This window comes from Panthera onca, chromosome D3, assembly GCF_046562875.1.
Source record: "Panthera onca isolate mPanOnc1 chromosome D3, mPanOnc1 haplotype 2, whole genome shotgun sequence".
Taxonomy (NCBI): domain Eukaryota; kingdom Metazoa; phylum Chordata; class Mammalia; order Carnivora; family Felidae; genus Panthera; species Panthera onca.
In genome coordinates, this window is record NC_138350.1 from 56,359,103 (window position 1) to 56,386,820 (window position 27,718).

General features: G+C 38.6%; 1 protein-coding gene across 3 annotated transcripts in view; it reads right to left on the minus strand.

Annotated features, from left to right (window-relative positions):
* Nucleotides 1–700: 700 nt before the first annotated feature.
* The window catches only part of RPRD1A (regulation of nuclear pre-mRNA domain containing 1A), a 69,442-nt gene continuing 42,424 nt past the window's right edge, over nucleotides 701–27,718 (minus strand). Inside the window, exons 7-8 of one of the 3 annotated variants that reach the window (XM_060613628.3) lie at nucleotides 4,011–4,208; nucleotides 701–1,489 (exon numbers count right to left, since the gene is read on the minus strand). In XM_060613628.3, coding sequence (XP_060469611.1) covers nucleotides 4,059–4,208 — 150 coding nt within the window. In that variant the 3' untranslated portion in view covers nucleotides 701–1,489; nucleotides 4,011–4,058. Of the gene's footprint in view, nucleotides 4,209–26,245; nucleotides 27,349–27,718 lie in introns of those variants that run through there. The other 2 variants (XM_060613627.3, XM_060613631.3) reach the window with 2 other exon arrangements.

The following is a 27,718-nucleotide window of genomic DNA, read 5'->3' on the forward strand; positions in this document are numbered from 1 at the left end:
ATTTCCCAAACTTTCTAGACGCTAAGAATCACAGAATAATCTTAGTAGATATGTGCCCTTTATGAAAATGTCCCAAGTGAGTCTTATCACGGAAGTTTGGCAAATGCTGCCCTAGAGATTCCCACAGATTTTTAGCATATCCCAATCCGCTTTAAATGCAATATGTGGTGAAGGCCTGTGCTCCGGAAGTTCAAAGTACCAAATGAATCCGTTCACTCCAAACCACTTCAGCATTACTGGGCAGTAGGTCACAAAAGAGGAGGTGATCTTGTTCTCTCCCCATAAGGAACTTACTATAGGATGAGCTGTAAAACCCTTACTTTATTATCGCATTACTTGGAATTACAAATTGGGAAGTAAGTCATGGACTTCAAAGTTAGTCTGGAGTACTGGTTGTCAAAAATGTGGTCCCTAAACTCAGTGGCATCAGCATCAAATTGTTAAAAATATAAACCAGCAGGCCTTATCCCAGAAGCTCAGGGAGTAGGGCCCAGCAATCTGTAGTTTAACCGCCCTCCGGGTGATTCTGATGTTCGCTCCAGTTTGGGAAGCACAGGCCATGCAAAAGGGATCTCCTTCAGCGGTTGCTCGGCCAGAAAGTCACGGAATACTTCCAATCCCTTGCTTCCTTCCCAGTCCATTAATCTCTCCCCTCCCACGCCACATTCAATCAATCAGATTCACAGAAATTATCTACACATTTCAAAAACAACATAAAACTTTATTAAGAACATCTTATATTGTCATCAGATACAGCCAAAGAAAAAGGGGTAAACAGGGAAACTTCATCTTCCCATGTGCTACCGCCACCTCGGAACAGACTCACGTGCGGATGGCTGGAAGTACAGATGGCAACAAATGTTGTGTATAAATAAATTCAGTGTGTAACACAATGCTCCCTTTCTATACAGAGAAGAAATGGGTTTACACTTTAAAAAGCTTCAATATAGTGCAACAACTATGAAACAAGACTACATCTTTAGGAGCTATTTCTTAATAGAATACAAAGCAGTTTTGTAGCTTTATGTTATTTCATATAATACAAATTTGTAGAATGTAAAATTCAGAAAGGGCATTCTAACTTTCCCAATTAATTTGTACTTTTAAGTTTTTTCTTTCTAAAGATTTCTCAGAACCAGTTCAATGACTACACTTTAATAGATGAGCTGCTCATCTACCGTGACAACTGATAACCTAGTTTTGTTCTTTTAATTTTGCAAATCAAGACAACCAGGTCATCCCAACGTTTGCTGATTCTGAAGGAATTCTTATAGAAAAACCCTGATTCAGAGTGCATGTGAGAAGAGGTACCAAAATAGCTGCATCTGGACTGGTTTTCCTAGAGGGGGAGGGTGGCCTTTGAGCACAGCTGATTTTTCTCAGACTCCCGGGTTCCCCCATGTGGTTCTTTTACTTACTGTAGTGATGGAAGGAGCGGAGGGAACTCCAGGGAATCTGTTCAAATGGCCACTCCAGACAGCTCTCTGCACTGTTTGTGGAGAAAAGAGTGATGGTATCCATTCAAACCACAGTACCCCTGCGGCAAGTGTGGGGACATGCTTCTCTCTTGAGGGGCCGGGCCAAACTGCACTCAAAGATGCATGATTTGCCTCATGTTCATACACAGTGGAGAAAACGCTCATGATTTCGAATGTGGTATTATAGTACCCCCATCTAACCCCATTTGTTGAGAAAATGTAAGTCTACCTTTTAGAAAAGAAGACCATTCACTGCTAAGGCTTACCATGTTAACATAAGGCTGAAAAGACAACTTCTAAACCAGACCGTATCATTTGTGTTTACAGTTAGTGAGTTAACCAACAGCTTAAAGGTTTGTGGAGGACTGGTCAAAGGGTGCGACTGGGGGCAGGATTCAGGTTGAGTACTATCACTTATCACAAATCGCATCGAGCTCTTTAAAAAAATAATGCCTTTTTATCATAAATATTTAGAACAGATACTGGCATTAAAATCAGTATCTAAGTCAGAAGTCTGTCTTAAATGGTGAAAATATTCCAACAAACTTCGAATAATTCAAATCTTCCCAGGAGTACATAGTTTATAAATTAGTTTTAAATGGAAAAAAATATATTTTGAATGGATAAACCACCACTTTAACAGATCATAAATAAGGTGAAGACATTGAAAATAAATTAATATACAAGTTTTTGCTTTCACTTTAACAAGAAAAACTAACTTACATGGTATACTTTTAGAACAGGTATAACTAGGTTTTTATAATTGTGCATTTGTTACCCCACCACCCCCATGCTGAATCTTCTTTTTATATAATCTACACCTAGGGACAGAGGTACACAAAACAGACAGACACCACAATGTGTGAATCTGGCTGCTGCACACCATTTCCTTAGTTAGAGTGATGTTACAAATGCTGATCAGGATCTATTAGTAATTGTCAACCACATTACAAGTTAAGTACATTCATGGTTAAGTGGATTAGGTTCCCTGGTGACCTTTGTGTGGTAGTGTTTATAGGGAACCTAACTACTACTATTCTTTCTGTGAGAAAATGTGCCCAGAATCCCAAAAGTTGACTAAAAGACTTTGGAATATAAGCCATATATGGATGGGGACTACTAATATGTGTCTATGTTCTGGAGAGAGGCCAAACTGTTAAAAGCACTGTTTCCAGAACTTTTGGCTACCGAAAATAAATATTCGCCTTCTTCGCATAGAAATTCATTTTAACTATAATTTCTAATATTGAGAAAAAAAAGAGTGAAGCCATTCAGACTAGAGAGACATAATTGGCTTGTGGGATTTAAAAGATGTTTTATTGACTATCTAATTTGAATCTGCTTACAAGGAAAAGCAAAATGTCTAATATGTAATGAATAAAAAAAAATGTTTATCCTAAGTCATTATTGAGTACAAATCCACAGCTTAACAATGTGATTTTAAAAAGAAAGCAGGAGAGCATGCAACTGCTCTAACACACAGGGTTAGAAATAAAAGGTAAAAGTACATTTGTTTTGGTAATTCTAAATATACAAATATAATATTTGCCAGATCTACCCTGTAGTGTAGCACTGCTTAATTTCCAAATATACAGTCATTCAAAAACCTTAAGGAAACATTAAAAATGTTCCAGGCTATTTTACTGAACTTTAAGGAATATTGTGTTGAGATATTAGAGCTAAAAATGCTATTGTTTTTAAAGTTAAATGGCTAAGCGAATAATAAAAGTATTTTACGGTTCTTTTAATCCCATAGACGGCTTTATGTTAAAGGGATCAATTATGTTAAAAGGAGACTGATTTGAAAATAGCAATCAGTTCCAGAATCAAAGTTGTCGTCTTGGTATAAGGTCAAATTTTACAACATTTCCAAAGCATTTTCATATTAACCTACTCAAATAATTCTAAATAGTTTAATCAAGGGGGTCCCTACTTAATACTCCTTTTATTCTACACTGGCAGCTGGAATGGAACCCCTACAGTACTATTGTGGAAAAGTTCTCTAAGCTTTGATCTGACCCTCAGTTTAGTGTTCAATTCCTGACCTCTGAGGAATAAGGAATCAAGGCATTAAGAGGCACAGAACTGCTATTTTGGTCAGGGAGAAGGGTGGAGTTTAAGTTGGAACATTTAGTCCCTTCTACAATCAAGTCCTAACTATACCATAATAAAGTCTCTACCAACTCCTAATTAGTTCTCACCCTTAGGAATTACATACTATACAGTGATTAGATACTGAAGAAAAAAAAAGGAAAAACACTTGAAAATACATGAAGAAATAGAAACATGGAATTTCTCACAAGGCCCTGGATCAAAAAAATTTACAAAAAGATCTTCTGAAAATAATCACTATTTGTGAGCTTATTAATACACAGAGATCATCACTTTGTTTAAACTAAGTCATGTTAACTTACCAATAAAATAGTAAACAAACCAACATTTTAAACAATTTTATAAATTACTTGTCACTTCTTTTGTTAGTCATTCTGTCAACCATATACAAAAATAACGCTACAGGACTGTCCACCTAACCTGTCTCCATCTCTTGCAAAGTCCTGGGCCCTGGAAAGAGACTGGTCATCAGTCTTCACTGTAGATGTCCCCTGCAAAGGGCAGGTGCATGTGGCTTCCAGTCACGTTGGGTAATCGGGATAAGTCTGGCAGGCTCTGGATCCGGGACCTGAGTTCTTTGCGCACCAGGGAAACTCTGGCTAACTTGCGCTTGTATTCCTATAACATCAAACCACTTTCATTAGCATTCTGGGAGTTGAGAGAAGAGCTATCTAGCTAATGGTCTGCATAAAATCTGGTATTACACTCAGTTAATGCTAAAAAAAAAAAAAAAAAGGATAATTACCAAGTTAGCATTAAGATCAAAGGAGGGGCTTTGGAAATATACTACTAGATAAACTCTATTATTATGAAAAACCATCATCTTAAACAGTTGTCACACACCTGTGAAAAGAAGATTACCATGTCAATATAGTTAACCTCAACATGTAAGATCTTCAGGTGTCCTTGAGCTTGGATAAGAAAAACCACATACCTGTTTTCACAAACCTAAACTGAAATTTAGCACTGTTTTCAATTGTGAATTCTAGCAACAAATCACAGTATTATCAGTAACTGTGAATTTGTCTTCAATGGAAACAAGCTGCTATGATATTACATTACAGTTTTTTAAAGCTATCTTGAGCTGCTGACATTTATCATGACTTTGAAATTATGGTAATTCTCAGACCAAACATTAAATGTTATTTAATGTGTCAATAAAGAAGCATATACTATTGTACAAATATTATGTCAATAACTGTACTTTAATATAACTTGTTTCCTTTGTAATGCTAAGCAATTTATTTTCTACATTAAAATACTGAACTTGAGGTGCACCTGCTCAATCAGTTGAGCATTCGACTTCGGCTGAGGTCATGATCTCATGGTGCATGGGTTTGAGCCCTGCATTGGGCTCTTTGCTGACAGCTCAGAGCCTGGAGCCTGCTTCGGATTCTGTGTCTCCCTCTCTCTCTGCCCCTCCCCAACTTGCGCTCTGTCTCTCTCAAAAATGAATAAATGTTAAAACAAAATTTTTTTAAATATTAAACTTGAGAAGGGCCCAAAGCTTCACCAGACCACTAAAAGTTCCAGTGGCCCCCTAAAAGGTTAGGAAACCTTGCAAACAGTGGCCTAAAGACTCAGAAACTGGAAACCAATCAAGATCATGTTTGGTTTTGAGGGAAACAGTCCACTGTCTCTACTGGGAATATTTCCTTTTAATGGAAGTTTCCAGACTTCCACATGGAGAAACAGGATCCTTCTATACTCCATTACCTAGTAGAGGTGGGACAGGAAGGAGGTAATCTAGAATATGGGTATTCTTCCTTCCAGAAAAAATTAGAACATCCTCCTTCTAACCAAGGCTGATCTCACAAACAAGACAGAACAGGTGAGTGATAAGCTTTCATTCTGGGAAGAAGGCTGATCCACAAAGAGCTCTTCTTTAGTGTTCCTCAGCTCTATACATCAGAATCAGCTAAGAAATTCTTGAAGAAACAAATTTTTCAGGAGAAGCTCAGTCCTCCTACATATCAATTAAATGAGGATAATTTCTAGAAGTGGGTCCAGAGTTCATGGATTTTACACAAGTTCCCCAAAGGATGCTAATACACAGAGTTATGAGCCACTTTGTTAGTTTTTCTGCCTAAAATGAAATCAACTAGTGGGGTTTCTTTGAATGATTGAACCTCCTCCTTTAAAGAATAACCACACGAGGGGCACCTGGGTGGCTCAGCTGGTTAAGTGTCTAACTTCAGCTCAGGTCATGATCTCATGGTTCATGGATTCACGCACCACATCAGGCTCTGTGCTGACAGCTCCGAGCCTGGAGCCTGGAGCCTGCTTCAGATTCTGTGTCTCCCTCTCTCTGTCCCTCCCCCACTCGTGCTCTGTTTCTCTCTGTCTCAAAAATAAATAAACATAAAAAAAAATTAAAAAAAAAAAAGCGCATGTGGGGAAAGGGATTTGTCAGACTTACTGAAACTCCACTATTCTAAAGGAAGGAGGAAAAGAGACCTTGGAAGCATGGGGGACTGGGCACAGTGGCAGGCAAAGCAGGTAAAGTTGAAGGCTGGAAAAGTTCAAGCATAGCTTCGGGCACCTAAGAGAGGTATCAATTCTTGCCATGTCTACCTGTCCCTGCAATTCTAATTGATCATGAAGATCAAGATGGAGTAAAAGAGAGTTTAATAGAAATCTGTAATCTCAAGGTATGATTTTCTTCTTCCCCATCCCCTTCACCAGTGATACACGCTGGAACACCAAGTAAGTTTTAGCACAGCAGCTCAGAGTGGCATACGAAAGATTAGCACCAGGATATTTCACATTCCAGAGGCCTACTTCTCAGTAGGCTCTCATAACACACGTCCACATTTAGCACGTTTCTTCCTCAAAACACACCGGTATGGGGACAAACACTTGTCTCCATCTGTCTCACTGTTCTTAGCTGAATCACTCTTGAATACATAATACATAAAGCACTCTGGGGTCAGCATGACACATTTAGATGTTGTTCAAACATGCTCAAAAGCAATCATTCTCTGCTAGAGACTTGAGAAATGTCATATGTGCTGTTAGTGGTCATTACTGCTCAGCCTAATTTTTAGTTTCTAGCATCCAGATAGGTTGTTCTTCAACTAAGATTTCATTCAAATGATACTGGCAACTAAAAGCCTTCAGCTTTTTTGGTATATACTGCAAACAAAATATTGGTAAATATAAACAAAAGCTACCATTTATTGAATGTCCATTATATGCCAGGCATTAAAATATGAACTCATTTAATCCTCTCAACAATCCCATGAGAAAAGTTATTATCCTTCATCAGCATGTGAAGTCATACTTTCCCAAAGCTTTCTGCTACTGTCACAGGCAGGATCTCCTACCCAGAAGATTTAAGGAACTGTGGCAAGCTGTCTGATGTGAGTCTGAAGAAGAACCTGGATTTCACCTTGTAACTACTCGATTACATGAACCAGGCCATAGTCCTAAAAGTTTTAAATTGCTAGACTAGGTGGTCTAGAAAGAGGCTCTAAGATTTCACAGGTTGGTTTCATATGGCAACAATGCTTTCACCAGGATGTGTGTATTACTTTGATTCTGAGGTACAATAACGTCAGTACTTCTCTCAGATCAGAATCTTCACAGCACCATGAATGTACTCCCCTCTTTCATGGCACGGCAGTCCTGCCATTTGGCAAGTGTATATTTATTGAGTACTGGAGATACAGCAGTAAGCAAAACAGATGAGGTGTCCTGCCTCCACAAAACTAACCTATCAGGAGGAAGGAGACATAAAACATAATCTCAAGTATAAATACAATGAAGAAAATAAAGTTGGGCAAAAGGAGAATATGATGGAGCAATACTGGGGAGGGTTAAGAGAGGATTATAGATTGAAAGTGTTAGCTTTCAGAGCCACTGACCTAGAGGAGGCTGACTTCCAGCCTGATACAGCCAGGAGCTCAAAGGCCCCACTCCTTGGTGAGAACTATTTTTTTTTATCTTTAAATTTATTTTTAACATTTATTCATTATTGAGAGACAGAGCATGAGCATGGGAGGGGCAGAAAGAGGAGGAGACACAGAATCGGAAGCAGGCTCCAGGATCTGAGCTGTCAGCACAGAGTCTGACGCGGGGCTCGAACTCACGAACTGCAAGATCATGACCTGAGCCAAAGTCGGACGCTTAACCGACTGAGCCACCCCGGCACCCCAGGTGAGAACTATTTTCAAAAACCCTACTGGCCATTTCAAGCCTTTGGAAATTATCCTAAAGGCAAAGGACCTATGAAGAAACATCTATTCCAGAAAATCCATTAAGAAAGGCAAGCGTCTGTGGTATGTAAACCAAGATATTCCATCCCTCCCTACTCCCAGCTCAGTAAGGCAGAGTCCCCTGAGACTGCCGCAGCTGAGAACCCAAGGATCACTCCCCAACAGACAGACTTTCCTCCTGAGAAGGCTAGGCCGTTAGCATGTAATCCTCCGCAAGCTACCTGTTGCTTACACTGTCTGCCTCAGGATAGTTTGGAAGGCATGGGGCTCGGTTCTACTCAGCCCCCACTGGTGACAAAAAGGCTCTACCTTGGATGTGGCAAGCTGAGAATGCTGGGGCACTCACAACCCTTGCCCCCGACTCAGGAGGTAATGTTCTAACCCAAAGGGAAAAGCTAAGATGAACACAGGCTGCCACCCACCTCTCATTTTCACTAAGAGCTCAGCTCCTACAGCAGGGGTAACCCTAAAGAAAAGTTTACTATGGTCCCCACCCCTAGTTACAGACCCCTGACACAAAAGATTTTTGCCTGACAGAAGAAACAGGCAATAAAACAGAACCTAATCTCTTCACAAAGAAACTGATTTTAGTTACAACAAAGCAAGAAGTTGTTCAAGCCTAAGGGTACCGCCAAGAACAGTGGAAGCTACGGTGAAAGGCAATTAGGAGATTCATTCATAACAGGGGCTAAACTGAAGACCAACTAGTTTGCAGGACAGAAACGCAGTAAGACAGTTGGAAGGTGCCGTCCTGGTGTCAGATATCTAACACTGGCCTCAGAAAGAAAATCAGTTATCTCGAAGAGGTAAGTGAACCCCCATGTTCACTGCAGCATTATTTACAACAGCCAAAATATGGAAACAACAAAGTTTCTATCAACAGATGAAGGGATAAAGATGATATGGTGAATACACACACAGACACTCACACAATGGAATACTATTCAGCCATAAGAAAAAAGATAATTCTGGTATTTGCAACATGGACAAACCTAGAAGACATTATGTTAAGTGAAATCAGCCAGACAGAGGAGCATCTGGGTGGCTTAGTCAGTTAAGCATCCAACTTTGGCTCAGGTCATGATCTCGTGGTTCATGGATTCAAGCCCTGTGTTGGGCTCTGTGTTGACCACTCAGAGCCTGGAGCCTGCTTTGGATTCTGTGTCTCCCTCTCTCTCTGCCCTTCCCCCACTTGCACTCTGTCTCTCTCAAAAATAAACATTAAAATTTTTTTTTAAAAACTAGCCAGAGAAAGATACATATTGTATCATTTATATGTGGAATCTTAAAAACAAACAAACAAACAAACAAATAAACAAACAAAACAAAGGTGAACTCATAGAAACTGAGTAGAATGGTGGTTACCAAGAGCTGGGATGGCAGGGGGAAATGTTGACTACAGTTAATAATAAGGCTGTGTACTTGAAATTTGCTGAGAGATCTTAAGTGTTCTCACCACATATACACAAAACTATGTGAGATGATGGATATTAATTACCCCAATTATGGTAATCAGTTCAACAAAGTACACATACATCAAGTCATCACATTGTACAGTTTAAATATATAAAATTTTATCTGTCTGTTTTATCTCAATAAAGCTGGGAAAAAAGAAAGCTCTTCTTATTACATTAGTAAACCACCCACACCCCCCCCCCGAAAAAAAACTAAAAAAGACCCACAAAAACCCCTAAGCATTGAAAGAGAAAACATACCTGTGGGCCCAGCGGCATACCTGTACTGTATCAGGTAAAGACAGGCGTGTGGAAGCCTAACCTGACAAGTAAACCAATAGGTAAAGGCCAATACTGGTTTATCAGTTATTTTCAGAACCCCTTCTCATCCTTTTCTAACTAAACCTGCATTTTGCAAAAACAGCTTTCAAAAAATTTATTTTGTGTTGGGGTGCCTGGGTGACCTTTTGGTTCAGGTCATGATTTCACAGTTCGTGAGTTCGAGCCCCAAGGAGGGCTTTGTGCTGGCAGTGTGGAGCCTGCTTGGGATTCCCTCCCTCTCCCTCTCCCTCTCTCCCTCTCTCTCTCTCTCCCTCCCCTGCTCACATTCTCTCTCTCTCTCTCTCAAAATAAATAAACATTTAAAAAAAATCTGTTTTGTGTATAAACTTTTTTTTCCTAAAAGAACTTAATTGTGTTCCAGCACCAAAGGGAGGAACCCGAATTTTAAGATTTAAGATAAAAAATTTCTGGCACAAAAACAGACACATAGACCAATGGAATAGAATAGAAACCCCAGAACTAGACCCACAAACGTATGGCCAACTCATCTTTGACAAAGCAGGAAAGAACATCCAATGGAAAAAAGACAGTCTCTTTAACAAATGGTGCTGGGAGAACTGGACAGCAACATGCAGAAGGTTGAAACTAGACCACTTTCTCACACCATTCACAAAAATAAGCTCAAAATGGATAAAGGACCTGAATGTGAGACAGGAAACCATCAAAACCCTAGAGGAGAATGCAGGAAAAGACCTCTCTGACCTCAGCCGTAGCAATCTCTTACTCGACACATCCCCAAAGGGAAGGGAATTAAAAGCAAAAATGAATTACTGGGACCTTATGAAGATAAAAAGCTTCTGCACAGCAAAGGAAACAACCAACAAAACTAAAAGGCAACCAATGGAATGGGAAAAGATATTTGCAAATGACATATTGGACAAAGGGCTAGTATCCAAAATCTATAAAGAGCTCACCAAACTCCACACCCGAAAAACAAATAACCCAGTGAAGAAATGGGCAGAAAACATGAATAGACACTTCTCTAAAGAAGACATCCGGATGGCCAACAGGCACATGAAAAGATGCTCAACGTCGCTCCTTATCAGGGAAATACAAATCAAAACCACACTCAGATATCACCTCACTCCAGTCAGAGTGGCCAAAATGAACAAATCAGGAGACTACAGATGCTGGCGAGGATGTGGAGAAACGGGAACCCTCTTGCACGGTTGGTGGGAATGCAAATTGGTGCAGCCACTCTGGAAAGCAGTGTGGAAGTTCCTCAGAAAATTAAAAATAGACCTACCCTATGACCCAGCAATAGCACTGCTAGGAATTTACCCAAGGGATACAGGAGTACTGATGCACAGGGGCACTTGTACCCCAATGTTTATAGCAGCACTCTCAACAATAGCCAAATTATGGAAAGAGCCTAAATGTCCATCACCTGATGAATGGATAAAGAAACTGTGGTTTATATACACAATGGAGTACTACATGGCAATGAGAAAGAACAAAATATGGCCCTTTGTAGCAACGTGGATGGAACTGGAGAGTGTGATGCTAAGTGAAATAAGCCATACAGAGAAAGACAGATACCATATGGTTTCACTCTTATGTGGATCCTGAGAAACTTAACAGAAACCCATGGAGGAGGGGAAGGAAAAAAAAAAAAGAGGTTAGAGTGGGAGAGAGCCAAAGCATAAGAGACTCTTAAAAACTGAGAACAAACTGAGGGTTGATGGGGGGTGGGAGGGAGGGGAGGGTGGGTGATGGGTATTGAGGAGGGCACCTTTTGGGATGAGCACTGGGTGTTGTATGGAAACCATTTGACAATAAATTTCATATATTGAAAAAAAAAAATTTCCCCAGAGCAAAACCATTAAGAAATTAAGTTCTCTCCCTTAGCAATAAATAATGAGCTGATATATATGGCTTTTACTGCAAATGTATAGTATTCTGGCTACTCTGTGGGTATGAAAAACTTGTGATGCAAATCAAAACCACAATGATACCACTTCACAACTACAATTATGGCAATAGTCAAAAAAGATTTGACAATAACAAGTGCTGATAAACATCTAGAAGAAATGGAACCCACACACAGTGCTGATGGAAATGTAAAATGGTCTGGTAGTTCCTAAAAAATCAGAGTTACCATATAACCCGGCAATTCTGCTCCTAGGAATATATAAGAAGAGAAATGAAAATGTATGCCCACACAAAAATTTTAACATGAATGTTCATAGTTCACAATAGCTAAAAAGTAGAGGGAAAAAATCCAAATATCCCTCAATTGATAAGAGAAACAAAATATGATATAGTCCTACCATGTAATATTTGGCCATAAAAAGAAACAAAGTACTGACATATGTTACAACATGAAAGACCCTTGAAAACATGCTAAATTAAAGAAGCCAGTTAAACAGATCATATACTGTATGGTTCTATTTATATGAAATCTCCAGAACAGCCCAATTTATAGAGACAGCAAACCCGAGTTTGCTTAGGTTTGGGGTGGGATGAAGTGAAAATGGATAAGAGGTTTCCTTTACGGTAGACAAAAATGATCTAAAATTATACATTGTAGTGATGGCTACGAAATCCTGCAAATATATTTAAAACCTGTACACTGTAGGGGCACATGGCTGGTGCAGTTGTAGAGCATGCGACCCTTCATCTCAGGGTTGTAATACAAAAAAAAAAAAAAAAAAAAAAAAAGCCCCACATTGGATATAGAGATTACTTAAAAATAAAATCTTAAAAAAAAAAAAAAACCACAACACCCTGTACATTGAAAACACCAAGTTACATGGTATGTGAGTTACATCTCAATAAAAATGTTAAAGAGAGGGGGAAAAAAACTCTTTGTGAATTAGTCTGAGGACCTCAGTGCCACAAACAGTATTGCTTTTAATGGCAAATGGATTCCAAGTTTTGCTACTTTACAAAAAAATCCCCTTAAAAAAAAAGCATTAAGGATAGGGACGTCTGGGTGGCTCAGTTGGTAAAGCATCCAACTTGGGCTCAGATCATGATCTCACGGTTCGTAGGTTTGAGTCCCATGTCAAGCTCTGTTGACAGCTCAGAGCCTGGAGCCTGCTTCAGATTCTGTGTTTCCCTTTTTCTCTGCCCCCACCCCCTCCTCGTGCCCTGTCTCTCTCTGTCTCTCAAAAATGAATAAAAGTTCAGGGGCGCCTGGGTGGCTGAGTCAGTTGGCTGTCCAACTTCAGCCCAGGTCATGATCTCAGCACTGGGGAGTTCAAGCCCCACATCAAGCGTCGCCCTCTCTCTCTCTGCCCCTCATCTGTTCATGCTCTCTCTCTCTAAAAAATAAACTTAAAAAAATGAATGTTAAAACAATTTAAAAAGCCGTTCAAGGATAAATTAAAGGTGAGCTGGTTATTCTAGGTGCAGTAAATGCCAAGCTCATACAATACACTCTCCACCAAATTCCAACCTGACTTCTTGGAAAGACCAATCTGTTAATGCAAATATTACATAAAACCCAGTGATGAACATGAGTGATGGTCCAAAGGGTCAAACAAAAGGAATTCCATACAAAATAAACAGATATTGTTTATAATAACTGTTTGTATTATACATCACCTGCAACTTCTAACACCTACTGATTTATATACCAACAATTGAGCTGTCAGTGTGACAGTTTTCTGAGTTGAGATTCTAGCTCTTACTACATATTATTTGCAATTTTCAAACAAACGCATCATTCTGCTGTTTGATACTGAATTCGAAGGTCTCAAGTGATCTACTCCATACTTCAGTTCAACTAACATTTCTTGAGCATCTACTATAGAAGGTGCCAGTCACTATCCTGGGAACACAAAGATGAATCATAACCCTTACCGAGAACATACAATTTAATAAGCATGCAAACAAATGAGTAATTACAATAAAGTATAAGATGTTCCATCAGAGGTGAAAACCGCTATGACATACGAGAACTGGAGGACGGAGGACTTTACCACAGTTCAGGGAGGGTTTTCAGAATTAAGGATAGGTGAAGAGAATATAACAGGATTACGGGAACAGCAAGATAACAGGCTAGAGAGGATAAATAGCATGACAGGAGCACGACAAGTCACTATTAGACAGTGCATGGTGCAAAGTGAAGAAATTAGTTCCATTACCAAATACAGTCACATTTAAGTCATGAGAGAACTGGTCTGGATATAGTATAGAAGAGGATGAACCTGAGGAAGAATCCCAATCAGGACTTGACAGCAAATGTCTAAGGAAGAAAGACTAGGGCCTGGACCAAGCCTGTCGCGGTACAGCACTGCACAAATCACACCGTTCGTCAAGTAGCAATGCACTTCACACACTACATTGGATGCACATAATACCTTAATTAAAAAGACAAAAACAATGTGTAGTAAGAAAACTCAGGGAGCGCCTGGGTGGCTCAGTTGGTTGAGCGTCCAAGTTTGGCTCAGGTCATGATCTCACGGTCTGTGAGTTCGAGCCCCGTGTCAGGCTCTGTGCTGACAGCTCAGAGCCTGGAGCCTGCTTTGGATTCTGTGTCTCCCTCTCTCTCTGCCCCTCCTCTGCTCCTGCTCTGTTTCTCTCTCTCTCTGTCAATAATAAATAAACATTAAAAAAAAAAAAAAGAAAAAAGAAAACTCAGCAGCACTGGTTGTAGTTCTGATGTGAGGAATGAAGAAGTCTCAGGCTTGATCAGTGGCTAGATGGAGTGTTGTTACCTAAAATAGCAAAAATAGGGAGACACTCCTTTGGGGAAGATAAACAGTACAGTTTTCATCATGTGAAGTGTGAGTTATCCTTGAGGACTTCTGGTAGTAGGTACTTGGAAATAGAAATGTGGTTTCTAGCATTCTGAACTGGAAGTAAGATTTCGGCTTGGGCAGCAGCAAATAAAAGTCTATGGCCCATTAAGCCTACATTGGTGTATACAGAAATGTTTCTGAGTCATTTTAAGCCATTTTGCCTCACCCTAACACAACTCTATCTTCTGCATATCCACCATCAGCCAAGATTCTGTCAAACTCTGGTTTTTGTGGTTTCAGAACAAACAAATCTCTACAAACCTGATTTCCTGAATTATCTACCATACCACACTAAATCCTATGATTCTAATGTGCACCAAGAATATGGCTTGTCCCCTCCCATCCTTGGCTGGGAATCAGACATACAAGAAGAAAGAGAAGTAGGCTAACGACGGAACAAATGTTCCCAGTATTAAAAAGAAATGAAGGGGCGCCTGGGTGGCTCAGTCGGTTAAGCATCCGACTTCAGCTCAGGTCACGATCTTACGGTCCGTGAGTTCGAGCCCCGCGTCGGGCTCTGGGCTGATGGCTCAGAGCCTGGAGCCTGCTTCCGATTCTGTGTCTCCCTCTCTCTCTGCCCCTCCCCCATTCATGCTCTGTCTCTCTCTGTCTCAAAAATAAATAAACGTTAAAAAAAAAAAAAAAAAAGAAATGAAAAAAGCAGTCAAAGTTAATCAGGAAAGTATATACATGGAAAGGTTTGAACTTTTTTTTCTCAGGGAAATACTAATTTTCCCAACACATGCTTCGTGTACTGTGACTAGGACTATCCAACCCTCAGAAGAACAATATACCATTTATGTTCATCATCTGAAGAACTCAGCAATCATACTTAACCAACTCAAAATATCTGCTCTCCAAGTTCTTACGAGAATTCAATTCAAATTGGTTGTAATTTGAGATTTCAAAAAGATCCATTTAAAGCATTTCAAACTTGAAAAGTTTAATGGATTGCCACTGCTCAAGTGTGGGCTGCACACGGTGACTTATTTCTCAAGAGTAGAGTATGAAAAGAGAAAAAATCAACTAAGTTTACAATGAAGAAGCCTGACAAATACTGCCTCAGCCAGGTGATCAAGGGCACATCAACACTGATCAGTCATTTGAGAGTTAAGTATCCCTGATAAAATGTGATGCAATTGACAATTTATGTCTGTGCTCTTCCTTTCCAAGATGCATGAACTCCAGTCTAATTTTAAGAAAAACATCAGACAAATCCCAACAGAGGGACATGCTAAAAATCCCTGAGCAATATTCCCCCAAACTATGAAGGTCATCAAACACAAGGAAGGTCTAAAAAAGTGTCACAGCCAAGAGACTAAAGAGACATGACAATTAAATGTAATGTGATAACCCAAATGGGATTCTGGAATAGAAAAAGCATTAGGTAAAATTTGAAAAAAGTATGGAATTTAGTTAATAAAATAGATCTATATTGGTTCACCAACTGTGGCAAATGTACCATACTAATATAAAATATTAACAATAAGGGAGGGGCAGTCGCTGGCTCAGTTGGTTGAGTGTCCGACTTTGGCTCAGATCATTATCTCACAGTTCATGAGTTCGAGCCCTGCGATGGGCTCTGTGCTGACAGCTCAGAACCTGGAGCCTGCTTCAGATTCTGTGTCTCCCTCTCTTTCTGCCCCTCCTTCGTTCACACTGTATCTCTCTCTCTCAAAAAATAAACATTAAAAAATAAGGGAAAATGGATATAGGCTATATGAGAACTCTGTACTATCTTCATAGCTTTTCTGTGAACTTAAAATTGCCTAAAATAGTTTATTTAAAAAGAAGTCTAATGGACAAATTAAATATTTTCACAGATTACCAAAGCCACTTTGCATACATTCTTATCTTAAACTTCACAAAAATCCTGCAAGAGGTATCACTATCCTTGTTTTATGGATGAAAAAACTAAGAATTAGAAGACTAAGCATAAATTGCTCGAGTTATAAATGCCAGAAGCCAGCCATACAACACATTTTGTTTAATAACATTCATCAAAATTAATGAATAACAAACTAATAGATTAGTTATTCTTGGTCAAATGCTACAACAATCAGCACGCAAAAAGATGATATAATCAAAAATTTTTCAAGATGTTTTGTAGAATACCATTTGTATTATTCACATTCTGATGCAGATTTGCTAAGAATATTGCAAAACCAATTGTAATTTCAGATTCTGAATAACATATTAGAGCAATATACTAAATTTATTAATAAAAATATGAGGAACTGGATAATATTAAGCCTGATCTGGATACAAAATTTTTGTGAAGTCAAAAATGGTACATCTTTAGAATCTTTTGTCCAAATTATTCCTCTTTTACCTGTCCAGGATCCTCATCCCATTCTTATCCTTCAAGTGCCAGCTTAAACCCCAAGCCGTCCAAATGAACCTTCCCTGATTACTTCTCCCACACTGAACTTTCACTACTATTTGACCACTCAACAACATCCTGCTTTGACATGCTGCTAACTATTCCCTATACTACACATAGGATACACTTAAAAAGTTGATGAATGAGAACACCAAAACAATAGAAAAAAATTTGAATCATCTGAATGGCTAAAGCCCTTTCACACAAATATATATACACGTTTCTGAAGAAATGCAATATTCATAAGAAAATACAGATCTTTTCTTCATATAATGGTTGAGTTACATCCTCTAAAAAAGTTTTGAGAAGAGGATATAAATAAAAAAATTTACCTGAATGTTTTTCTACTAGGAACAAATAACATACTTAAATTAACCAGAGGCAAACTTTACATCTTTTTCCTCTACAAATTCTGCCCTCTTTTCCATCGTAACCACCTTTGTTTAGCCAACAGCTATTTATAATATTTTATTTAATTTTAAGAGACAGAGAGAGAGAGAGAAGAGAGAGATGGAGAGTGAGCAGGGGAAGGACAGAGAGAGAAGGAGACAGAGAATCACAAGTAGGCTCTGCACTGTCAACATGGAGCCCAATGTGGGACTCAAACTCACTGTGAGATTATGACCTGAACAGAACAAAAGTCAGATGCTTAACTGACTGAGCCACCCAGATACCCCCTACAATATTTTCAATGAGACACAACTTAAACCCAGAACTAGTTTTTAAAAGTAGTCTCTACGACCAGTGTGGGGCTTGAACTCATGACCCCAGGATCAAGAGTCACACACTCCACTGACTGAGCTAGTTGGGTGTCCCCATAAGTGTATTAAGTACACACTATACTCTTGCTAGTGTATATGTTATGTATCCCAAACTCTACATCAAAAGATAGATTTTTTTCAGAACCCCAGGCTTCCTCATACCTTCTTCCAACTTTTAATCAGCTTTGTTGGGCTACTTTGGATTTAACTCACTCACTGAAATAAACACAACTACTAGAATAAATGTTCTCAGGCAGCAGCATGGCATGAGTATCACCTTGGGAATGAATGCTTTACAACTCACTCCTGTCAACTTTATTTAAGTCATTTACATCTCCTTCATTACTTCCTTCATTTTAACAAGGCCCATATTTCTGTCTTTAATTTACTGCAACTATCTCTGTGTTTTTTCATTTACAGACACACACCTGTCTCCATCCCAAGGACTGAAAACTATAGCACCAAGTACTTCAACATTAATGAATCAGGTCTGATCTGCCTTGTGTACACTCAAAGTGGGTTAATCTGAACCTTAAGAAAACGCTTTCTTTACAGCTGAGTGTATATTGAGTGTCCAATCTTCCCCATTTTAAAAGACCTACTTTAACGCCAGACACTGCCACAGGAACGTTTTCTACTTTAGTCTCACACTAACTTCCTATGTTCTGCTACTATTAGAGTTATTTCTGAACTTAAATACTACTATAGGGTTTACTAGTGGAAACACACTTTGCATCCAGCAGAGCACTGGGTATGAACAGGTCCCAGTCAATATTTCTAGGCATGAGGTCAGAAGATCTGGGTGCAAGTACTGCTTCCTGAATTTACTACCAAACGATTTGTTTGCAAGACTTTATGCAAGACTCCCTAGTATTACCTAAGCCTCAAATGCTTTCTTTATAAAATAGGGGTACATATTTTATAGAGTTGTGAGGATTAAATAAGTTAATGCACAAGTTTTTAAATTATGAAGTGCAAAGAAAACAAATGTCCCAAAATTTGTTCTTATTCATTTTAGGGCTGACCCACATACCGTTGTTCCAATTGCTTTCAATGTTTTAACTATTTTTTGAATTTAAATATTTATATGGCTGCCTTTTTCTTGCATATGCTACTAATAATTCCTCTCTTGTGTCTTGACTGTGACTTTTTAAAAAAAAGACTTGGGATGTATGTAAGTGATGAATCACGGGAATCTACTCCTGAAGCCAAAAACTACACTGTATAGACTGTATGTTAGCTAACTTGTCAATAAATTATTTAAAAATAAAATTAAAAAAGACTTGGGAGAATTTCAACTGCTTCCACATGCGGTCATTAAAAACCATGGTCAACAACTACAAGCATCATGCCTACCAGGTCACAGCCCCCTGTTCCCTATACACTTCCTGAGAGCCGCTGTAGCAGGAAGAATGCATCAAGCAAGGAAACCAAATCCCGATTCTAGTCAGCAAGTTGTGCAGTGTTTGTAGGATGCAAGTTTGAGCAGAGTCCAGTTTTCAGAATGCTCTGAAAACAGGGCTTTGAGAAGTCATTCTCTCACTTTTCATTTGTAAAATCAATCTTTAAAAAAATTTTAATATTTATTTTTGAGAGAGAGAGAGACAGGGTGAGAGCAGGGGAGAGGCAGAGAGAGAGGGGGACACAGAATCTGAAGCAGGTTCCAGGCTATGAGCTGTCAGCACAGTGCCTGACGCAGGGCTTGAACTCACAAACCAAGGTGAAATCGGACACTTAATCAACTGAGCCACCCACACACCCCTGAAAAATCAATCTTCAGGATCCCTTTCAAGTAGAACAGTATGATGGGACTGGAAAGCACCCAATAAAAATAAAAAAGATATACTAGGATATTTTTTCAGCAAAGAAAACAGGAACATCTGAGCATGATGGTTAAAGACCACCCCACCCCAAAAGTATTTCTTAAAGATAGAGATAGGGTTGTAGTATTCTCATAACTCCTTATTTCCAACATATTCAAGAAGGCAAATATCTAAGCAATTTAATTTCTCCCTGTATATCTCAATATATGTATCATTAGACTGAAATATGATTTAGTTCTATTTAAAATTTATCTATTTTATCATTATTATTAGTCCTTATTATAACTAAATATTTGAGAATTAAGTGAATTCTTGGGTCACAAAAGAACTAATGTTGAACATAAGGCTAGTTATCTTCACTCAAAATAAATATCGAGACATAATCTTTATATTACAGAACCTCACTTTCACAATCGTGGTTCCTTTTGTTCTCTTGCAAACCCCTAAATGGTTTTGTTCTTTGACATGTATTTATGTCCTTTGCCTCTCTTAAAAAGTTAACACAAACATTTTTCTTAAGCCTCTCTCTTCAATTAAACTATAAGCTTTGATTCTCATTTTTCAGGATCCACTATAATTTATTTCATTTTGGTTCTCAGATTGGATCTCTTTCCTAGGATACAAAAAGTTAATAAAAACCCACAAAAGGGCAGTTTTTTTCTTTTAAGGCAAAAAAAATTCCATGATGTTGGGGACTTTCTGGAGACTGATTAGTCAAGTCGGTTGCCATCTCTAGGAGAAAGAGGGAAGATCTCAGTGGTTTGCTCTAACTTATCTTCTAAAAACAAATACCCAGGGGTACCTGGGTGGCTCAGTTGGTTCAGTGTCCAACTTCAGCTCAGGTCATGATCTCACGGTTTGGGAGTTCAAGTCCCACATCAGACAGCACGCAGCCTGGAATCTGCTTCGGATTCTGTGTTTCCCTCTCTCTCTGCCCCTCCTTCACTCGTACTCACTCTCTCTCTCTCCTCAAAATAAATAAACATTAAAAAATTTTTTTAATAAATAAAAATACCCAAATTTAGCTTGGAATCCAATCCTGCTTTTGATAATTTTTTTAAAATATAAAACACAGGTATCAAATCCTCTCTCATTTCTTCTCACATCCCAGTCCTCTCTGATGGAGTTATTTTTCCCTGACAGTGTGCAGCTTTACCATTTAATGGGAAATACTTAGGGTAAATGAATAACCTCTACACACCCTCTGACATCCTTTGAAGGCTTACTATCATTCTCTTAAATAAGTTTTCTAAAGGCAGATTTTACTTTAAAAATATCCTTGAAATGAGCAATTTCCACCTGTTAAGTTTCAATTCTATCACTGCAAAGGTTCATTAGCCTTCTAAATTGTTAGCAAACAAGTGGAAAAGACAGTTTACTCAGGGACTAATTTTTCTGCAAGGAACCCAATGCCCACCTGGCTAGCAACTGAGGTTTGGAAAATCAATGCTAACTTGTAATGAGAATAGATACTGTTATAATTAAGTTTATGTATTTCTAGATGTAATTTAGTATACTGTGACCCTAACTAAAATTTTGATATACTTACTAAATGTCAATCATTGTTCTAAGTGATCCATTTAGTCTTCATAAGTAGAATTATTAACCATGCGTTACATATAATGAAACTAGAGCACAATCAACCACTGATTAAGAAACTTCCTCAAAGTCAACAGATTAAGGAGCAAAAAGGAATTCAAACCTAGACAGTCTGGGTTCAGAGTCTTCATGCTTAACCATTAAGCTACCCTGCCTTTCATATCTTAGAATTATTAATGGGATGGGTATTCTGAAGTAGGTTATCCAACTGAAAGCTACTTAATACCAAATACAGGACCACCACAATGACAGGGCTAATTCATATCCATAAAACAAAATCCTGTAACTAAACGAATTGTGACTTGTATTAGGTAGTCTAATTCTGCCATTAAAACATCTCTGGAGGGGGCGCCTGGTGGCTCAGTCAGTTAAGCATCTGACTTCGGCTCAGAGTTCGATCTGCTGGCTCAGGAGTTCGAGCCCTGCCACGGGCTCTGTGTCAACAGCTCAGATTCTGCATCTCCCTCCCTCTCTCTCTCTCTGCCCCTCCCTCTTTCACACTCTGTCTCTCTGTCAAAAATAGAAATTAAAAAAAAAATCTCTGGAATTCCCAGTAGTGGCGAGTTGTCCTTTTCTTATGAATTATAGCACATGGGCCTATTAATGTTTTTAAACACAAGAGACCAATAAAAAACAGCAACACAAAGACACAAGGGAAAAGACACAAGGGGCTAGTCCAATTAGGAATGATGACGAATATTCCAGGAAAGCAGAACCTGCTGATAATGTTTTGACTTTGGTGGGGAAGAGGCTGTCCAGAAGCTAATAGCATATAACTTAGGCTGATTCTGTTTATTAAACAACTTAAAAAAAGTAAGGAGGGTTGCCTGTGTGGCAGTCAGTTAAGTGTCAAACTCTTGATTTTGGCTCAGGTCATGATCTCACAATTCATGCCATCAAGCTCTGCACTGACAATGCGGAGTCTGCTTGGGATTCTCCTCTCTCTGCCCCTTCCCTGCTCATGCTCTCAAAATAAATTTTAAAAACCAAGTGGGGAGAAGAAATTTAAGCAAATGAGCTGTAACAATCAAGGTGATTTTTTCTATTTGTACTAAAGTTTAAATGAGGAGGTAGACTTAGTCATGCTATCTTTATTCTCGTTTTCCTGTCAAGTTTTTAGCCTCACTCCCTTAGTATGTATTATCCACTTACTAAAGAATGACTCTATCTCAGGGTCATAAAGATCAGCTAATCTGGGGCTTCCCAAATTGGGTGTCTCATGGAACACTGCTGCACAAGGTTTTAACAGGCAGACCATAACTTAGAGATTTTGGGCTGTTTTGAAGCAAAAAATGTTTCTTAGCTACATCCCTGCTCCAACCCTTAATATGCTCATGTCCAGAGCAAAGCTCCAAAAGCAGAATCTGCTTTGTAAAATTCCTCAAAATCACTGAAACACATTTTTGATGAATACATCCTACCATCTCGCAGGGCTAATAGTTTATATATAGAATACAAACAAGAGACCCAACATTTCTCTTGTCCTGGTCATTTAACCTCTTCTTGACAACTTCCAACAGCAAATGCACTACTTTATTTAACCTTCATTCTTGAAGAATAGTTTAATTGGATATAGAATTTTAGGTTGGTGATGTTTTCTTTCAGCACTTTTCATTCCTCTTCCCTTCTTTCTTGAGTGGTTCAGCTGAGAAACCCGCTCTAATTTTCATCCTATAGGTAAGAGGTCTCCCTTGCCCCAGTTTTTTCAAGGTTTTATCTTGGTTTTCTACAGTTTGAATAAGATATGTCTAAGTGTAGACTGTGGGGTTTTTTTTGTTTCGTTTTTTGTAATCCTGCCTCGTATTTGTTCTTGGAATTTCCTAATCAGTGGCTTGATGTCAGTCATTAATTTTGAAAATTCTTGGTCATTACTTCTTCAAATACTTCTACTTCAATTTTTCTCCTGGTGTTCCAAGAATATGCATGACATCTTTCCAAAATGATCCCATAATTCTTGAATCTTCTGTGTTGGGCTTTTTTTTCCTTTTTGCATTTCAGTTTGGAAATTTCTATTGACCTATTACATAGCTGATAGGTCATTTCCCCAGCAATGTCCAATCTACCGAGGTGACCACCAAAGGCACTCATTTGTCAGTGTTTTTCATTTCTAGTATGGTACCTACTTTTCCATTAGAGTTATTAACATATTAATCAGTTACTTTAAACGCCTGGTCTGACATCTCCAAAAGTTGTGTCCTACATTAGTCTGTTTTGTCTCTTCAGACCGTTTCGTGACTTCTGACATGCCCTGTAATTTTTTCAAAAGCTGAACTTGATTATCAGGAACTGGGGTAAGTAGGCCTTTATTGTGAGGTTTTATCTTAATCTGGCCAGGAGTTGGGCTGTGTTTGCTGTAGATACAGACGGCAGAGGCTGAAACTCATTACTTTAATAGTTCTTTCATATTAATGTCATTTCAAACTAGCAGAATGGTCTTGTCACCTGTAACATACCCACTGGTCCTAGTTTTGCGCTCTTGCCTAAACCCAACTCATCTCTTCTGATAGTTTTCAAAGCATGTGAAGATAGGTAGCACAAGTCTGATCTCTGATATCCCCATTTCCTTCAACTGTTCTCCAAGGTATTTTGTTTCTATTTCTTTGCCATCCTGGCCCCTACCTCTGGATACGCTGTAGTTAATTCCATTAGCCAATGTGCAATCCAGAGTTGAATACAGAAACCCAGCTGTGACTGAACCAGCTTTCAAAGAAACAGAACTTACTTGGCATATTCTGAAAACTTGGTGTAGCTTAACCCTGTTTATACCAGCTACGTCACAATGCTAACTGCTACATGACCAGTGCTTTCTCTCATGAAGTGATGCCAAGCCATGTCCTAACTGTATTGATGCAGTGAGTTTAGGAGGAAATAACTGGAAGTTTTTAAGCAGAAAAAGTAATGCAAGATTCCCACAGATCCCCATTAATTTTGCACTGGTTGCGAACAAAGGTCATTAAACTGTGAATCACTGTTCGTCTCAGAGGTGGCCCTAATTCAACTGAAGTTGTAAGCAAATTTATGTGCATATGTGGATTTTTCAAAGATGCTGGCAACTCAGAAAAGGTTAACAACGTCTATGTTCTTCTCGTATTCTATAATCTTCCTGATTTTCATGAACACTCATTTTTTTTTAAATAAAAAAACCCTAAACACACTTAACCATATTCCCAAAAGTCAAACAGTAACTAGAATTTTATGAAGAATTAGAATACAAAGCATATCAACTGCAGCATAATGTTACGTCTAGCATCTAGTAAGTCATCAAATTGATCAAGTTTACTGATAATGAGCTGCCTTAATATCTATGCATTTTGTTGTATGTGCATTGTTTTAAAATGTATTGTTAAATGAATGTATTGCTTATTAATCCTAAAAACCTCCCAAGAATATTACTTTATATTAGAGTCAGATGACTGGATGGATCTTAGAAAGGTTCCAAGAAGAACAGGCTTTGCTCTGAAGCAGTTACTTTCTCCAAAAACTGATCTAAACATGACCAGATTCAGGAGATGCTTAAAAAAGAATTCTCGGGGCGCCTGGGTGGCTCGGTCGGTTAAGCATCCGACTTCGGCTCAGGTCATGATCTCACGGTCCGTGGGTTCGTGCCCCGCGTCGGGCTCTGTGCTGACAGCTCAGAGCCTGGAGCCTGTTTCAGATTCTGTGTCTCCCTCTCTCTGTGACCCTCCCCCATTCATGCTCTGTCTCTCTCTGTCTCAAAAATAAATAAACGTTAAAAAAAAAAATTAAAATAAATAAATAAATAAATAAAAAAGAATTCTCATGTTAGGAAGTTAAGTCTGACAGAGCTCTAGGAGACTGTTAGTATAAATGATGCACAGTTCTCCTTAAACTTTTCATTTACTGAACTACGTAAGAGGTTCACATTTTACTTGAACAAGTCTGATGTGTGCAATGGTATTAAAATTATCAAGACTTAAGTTCTAGTTCTAACACAAATCTTACTTCAAAAGCAAGAAGTGGATAAATTAAATGGCATAGTTACAAGTAATACCACTACTCCCCTAATTACAATGGTGTGAAGGAATTAGACATAAAGAGGCAATGACTTTATTAAAATTTAAATATTCTTGATAGTACACATTCCTCCACAATTTTGTCACAGAGATCTAGTTCTTTAAATAGGTCCAACAGGTATAACTTATTTAACTTAATATGGATAAATGGTCTTTTTCCCCCTTAAAGCTCCACTCCTATTTGAAATAAAGGAAACAAAAAAAAAATAAATGCTGGCCAGCAGCTGTCAATGTTTAGAAAATCACTTACACAATTTAAAAAAATGAAACTGAATATACACAACTACTTAAAAACAAAAGAGTGGAACAAGTACATCAAAATATTAACAAATGTTTTCACTGGTTCATGTAAACCAGTGAATGTTTTTTTGTCATTTCTTTTTCAGTATTTTCTGGATTTTTTCTTCTCCTTTTAAGTAGGCTCCACGCCCAATGTGGGACTTGAACTCACAACCCTGAGATGAAGAGTCACATGCTCTACCGACTGAGCCAGCCAGGCGCCCCTACTTTCTATAATAAACATGTATTGTTTTTATGCTGGGAGACTACTGTATGAAGAAAATGGCATATTGCTTTTATAAGCTGAATTAAGATAAAGTACTTAGAAATTCCCAAGTATAACATAAGGAATAGGGGGAAAAGTCAAGAGCACTGAACTTTAGAACGTTAATAGACCTTATAATACATCTACATCCTAAGGTTGAGAAAAGAACAGGTTTGATACTATACAATTTCTTCAAGTTCATATAGTAAATTCTAGAACCCATAACCCTTAAGTTCTAGGTTCATTAGTCTAAATCCATACTCTATTCATTGAAGACTAAGATATCCAAGTAGAATGTAAATTTGTACATACAGTATGGCTATTAACTGTTTTTCAAGATAAAATCTTTTTGTTTACTTATTTTGAGTGAGAGACGGGGTGGGGGGGGGGAGGGGCAGAGAGAGGGAGAGACAGAATCCCAAGCAAGCTCCACACTGTCAGTACAGAGTCTGACATGGGGCTCAATCTCATGAAACCATGAGATCATGACCTGAGCCGAGAGCAAGAGTTGGGATGCTTAACTGACTGAGCCACCCAGGCACTCCCCGCCCCCATTTTTTATTACAGTTTACAATGTTTCAAATCTATGATTTTCATAAGACAAATGTATGAAAATGTTCTCAGGAGCTAAGTGGTTTTAATGTATTCATTTAAATGGATTTTTCAAATTTCCTTGGAATATATTAGTATTTCTGAGCCTCAGTGTTCATTTGTAAAACATGTGTAACTATAGTTATCTACCTCATAGAGCTACAAATAAAAACTGGACCAATACTTAGAAAAATTTTGTTCTAAAATGTAATTTACTTTTATTCACATTTTTAGGAATGCATTACATGGAAGGATGGAGCACTGACTTACTATATTAAGTTTAAACTTCATCAGTAGCTTTACTTTTTCAGAATCCCACAAAGTAGCTCACTTGTCCCACTGTTTCAGTCTTATACTCCCATTTTACAGCCATTATGACTTTAATGCTATTGCTTATAGTTTGCTTGCTTACTTGCCTAGAATTCCCAACCATTCCTTTGTTGATAAGAATAAAAAAAGTAGAGAGCTTTCCCTAACAGGACTATGAGGACACTCTATCTGCTGATGGCTACTCATTAGGGGCGGGCTGGGACCTCCAGGTGTTTAGGCATTTTCAGCACATCACAATGCTGGGTTTTCTTTTTTCTAAAGTTTATTTATTTATTTTGAGGGAGACCGTGGCTGAGGGGAGTGTCAGGGGGAGAGGGAGAGAAAATCCCAAGCAGGCCACATGGTCAGCACAGTGCCTGACACAGGGCCTAATCCCATGAACCATGAGATCAAGACCTGAGTTGAATCAAGAGTCGGACATTTAACTGACCGAGCCACCAGGCGCATCCTTTTTTCCCCTCAAGTTTACTTACTTTGAGAGGGAGAGTGAGAGAGAGAGAGAAAAGGAGACAGGTTTCTATGAACTATTTCCTAGGGGAAATTTCTACCCTCTGATTCTACTTACATATTGTCTTTCTGAAAATGCTTGGTGGTTCTGGTGATATCATCTTATGTAACTACAGACTGTAAGTACAACCTGCCTGGGTTGTCAGTAAAGTGGGCAAGATCCAACATGGATTACAGCAGTGAGTGGTTTTCCAGATACAGATGATCACCATCACTCCTGGGCCTCACCAGGCAGAAGGAACACTGCTTTTCCTCTGCTCCAAGATCCCATACAGACAGGTTCCTCACCACTGCAATCTGGTCCAAGAAAGGAGATGCACAGGAGCTGACCCTCCTGGTTGTTTCCACTGGAGCACTCTTAGTTCCAACCTCCTGCTTCCAGGTGTTCAATGTGGGGCAAAGAACATTTGTGTAAACGCTCCCACCTGAAGAAGAGTAAATGCCAAGATGTGGTTCCTCTCTTCAATTCCTGTTCCGTATCTGCCTTCTAAGAATACTGCCATAAGGGGCACCAAACTGCATTTCTTCTATTAGAGCAGAGCTATTACATATTTTATATATAGTAAATAAAATTTCTTCATTTCCCATATATCTATCTCTCCATTTTATCTATACCGATCTTTTAAGCAAGGCGGATCAATCATTACAAACAGAACTTTCTGTGACAATGAAAATGTTTTGTATCTACACTATCCAACAAAGTAGCCAAAAGCCACACGAGGCTATTGTGCATCTGAAATCTGGATAGTGCTGAGGATTTAAACTTTGTTTTATTTAATTTTAATTATTATTATT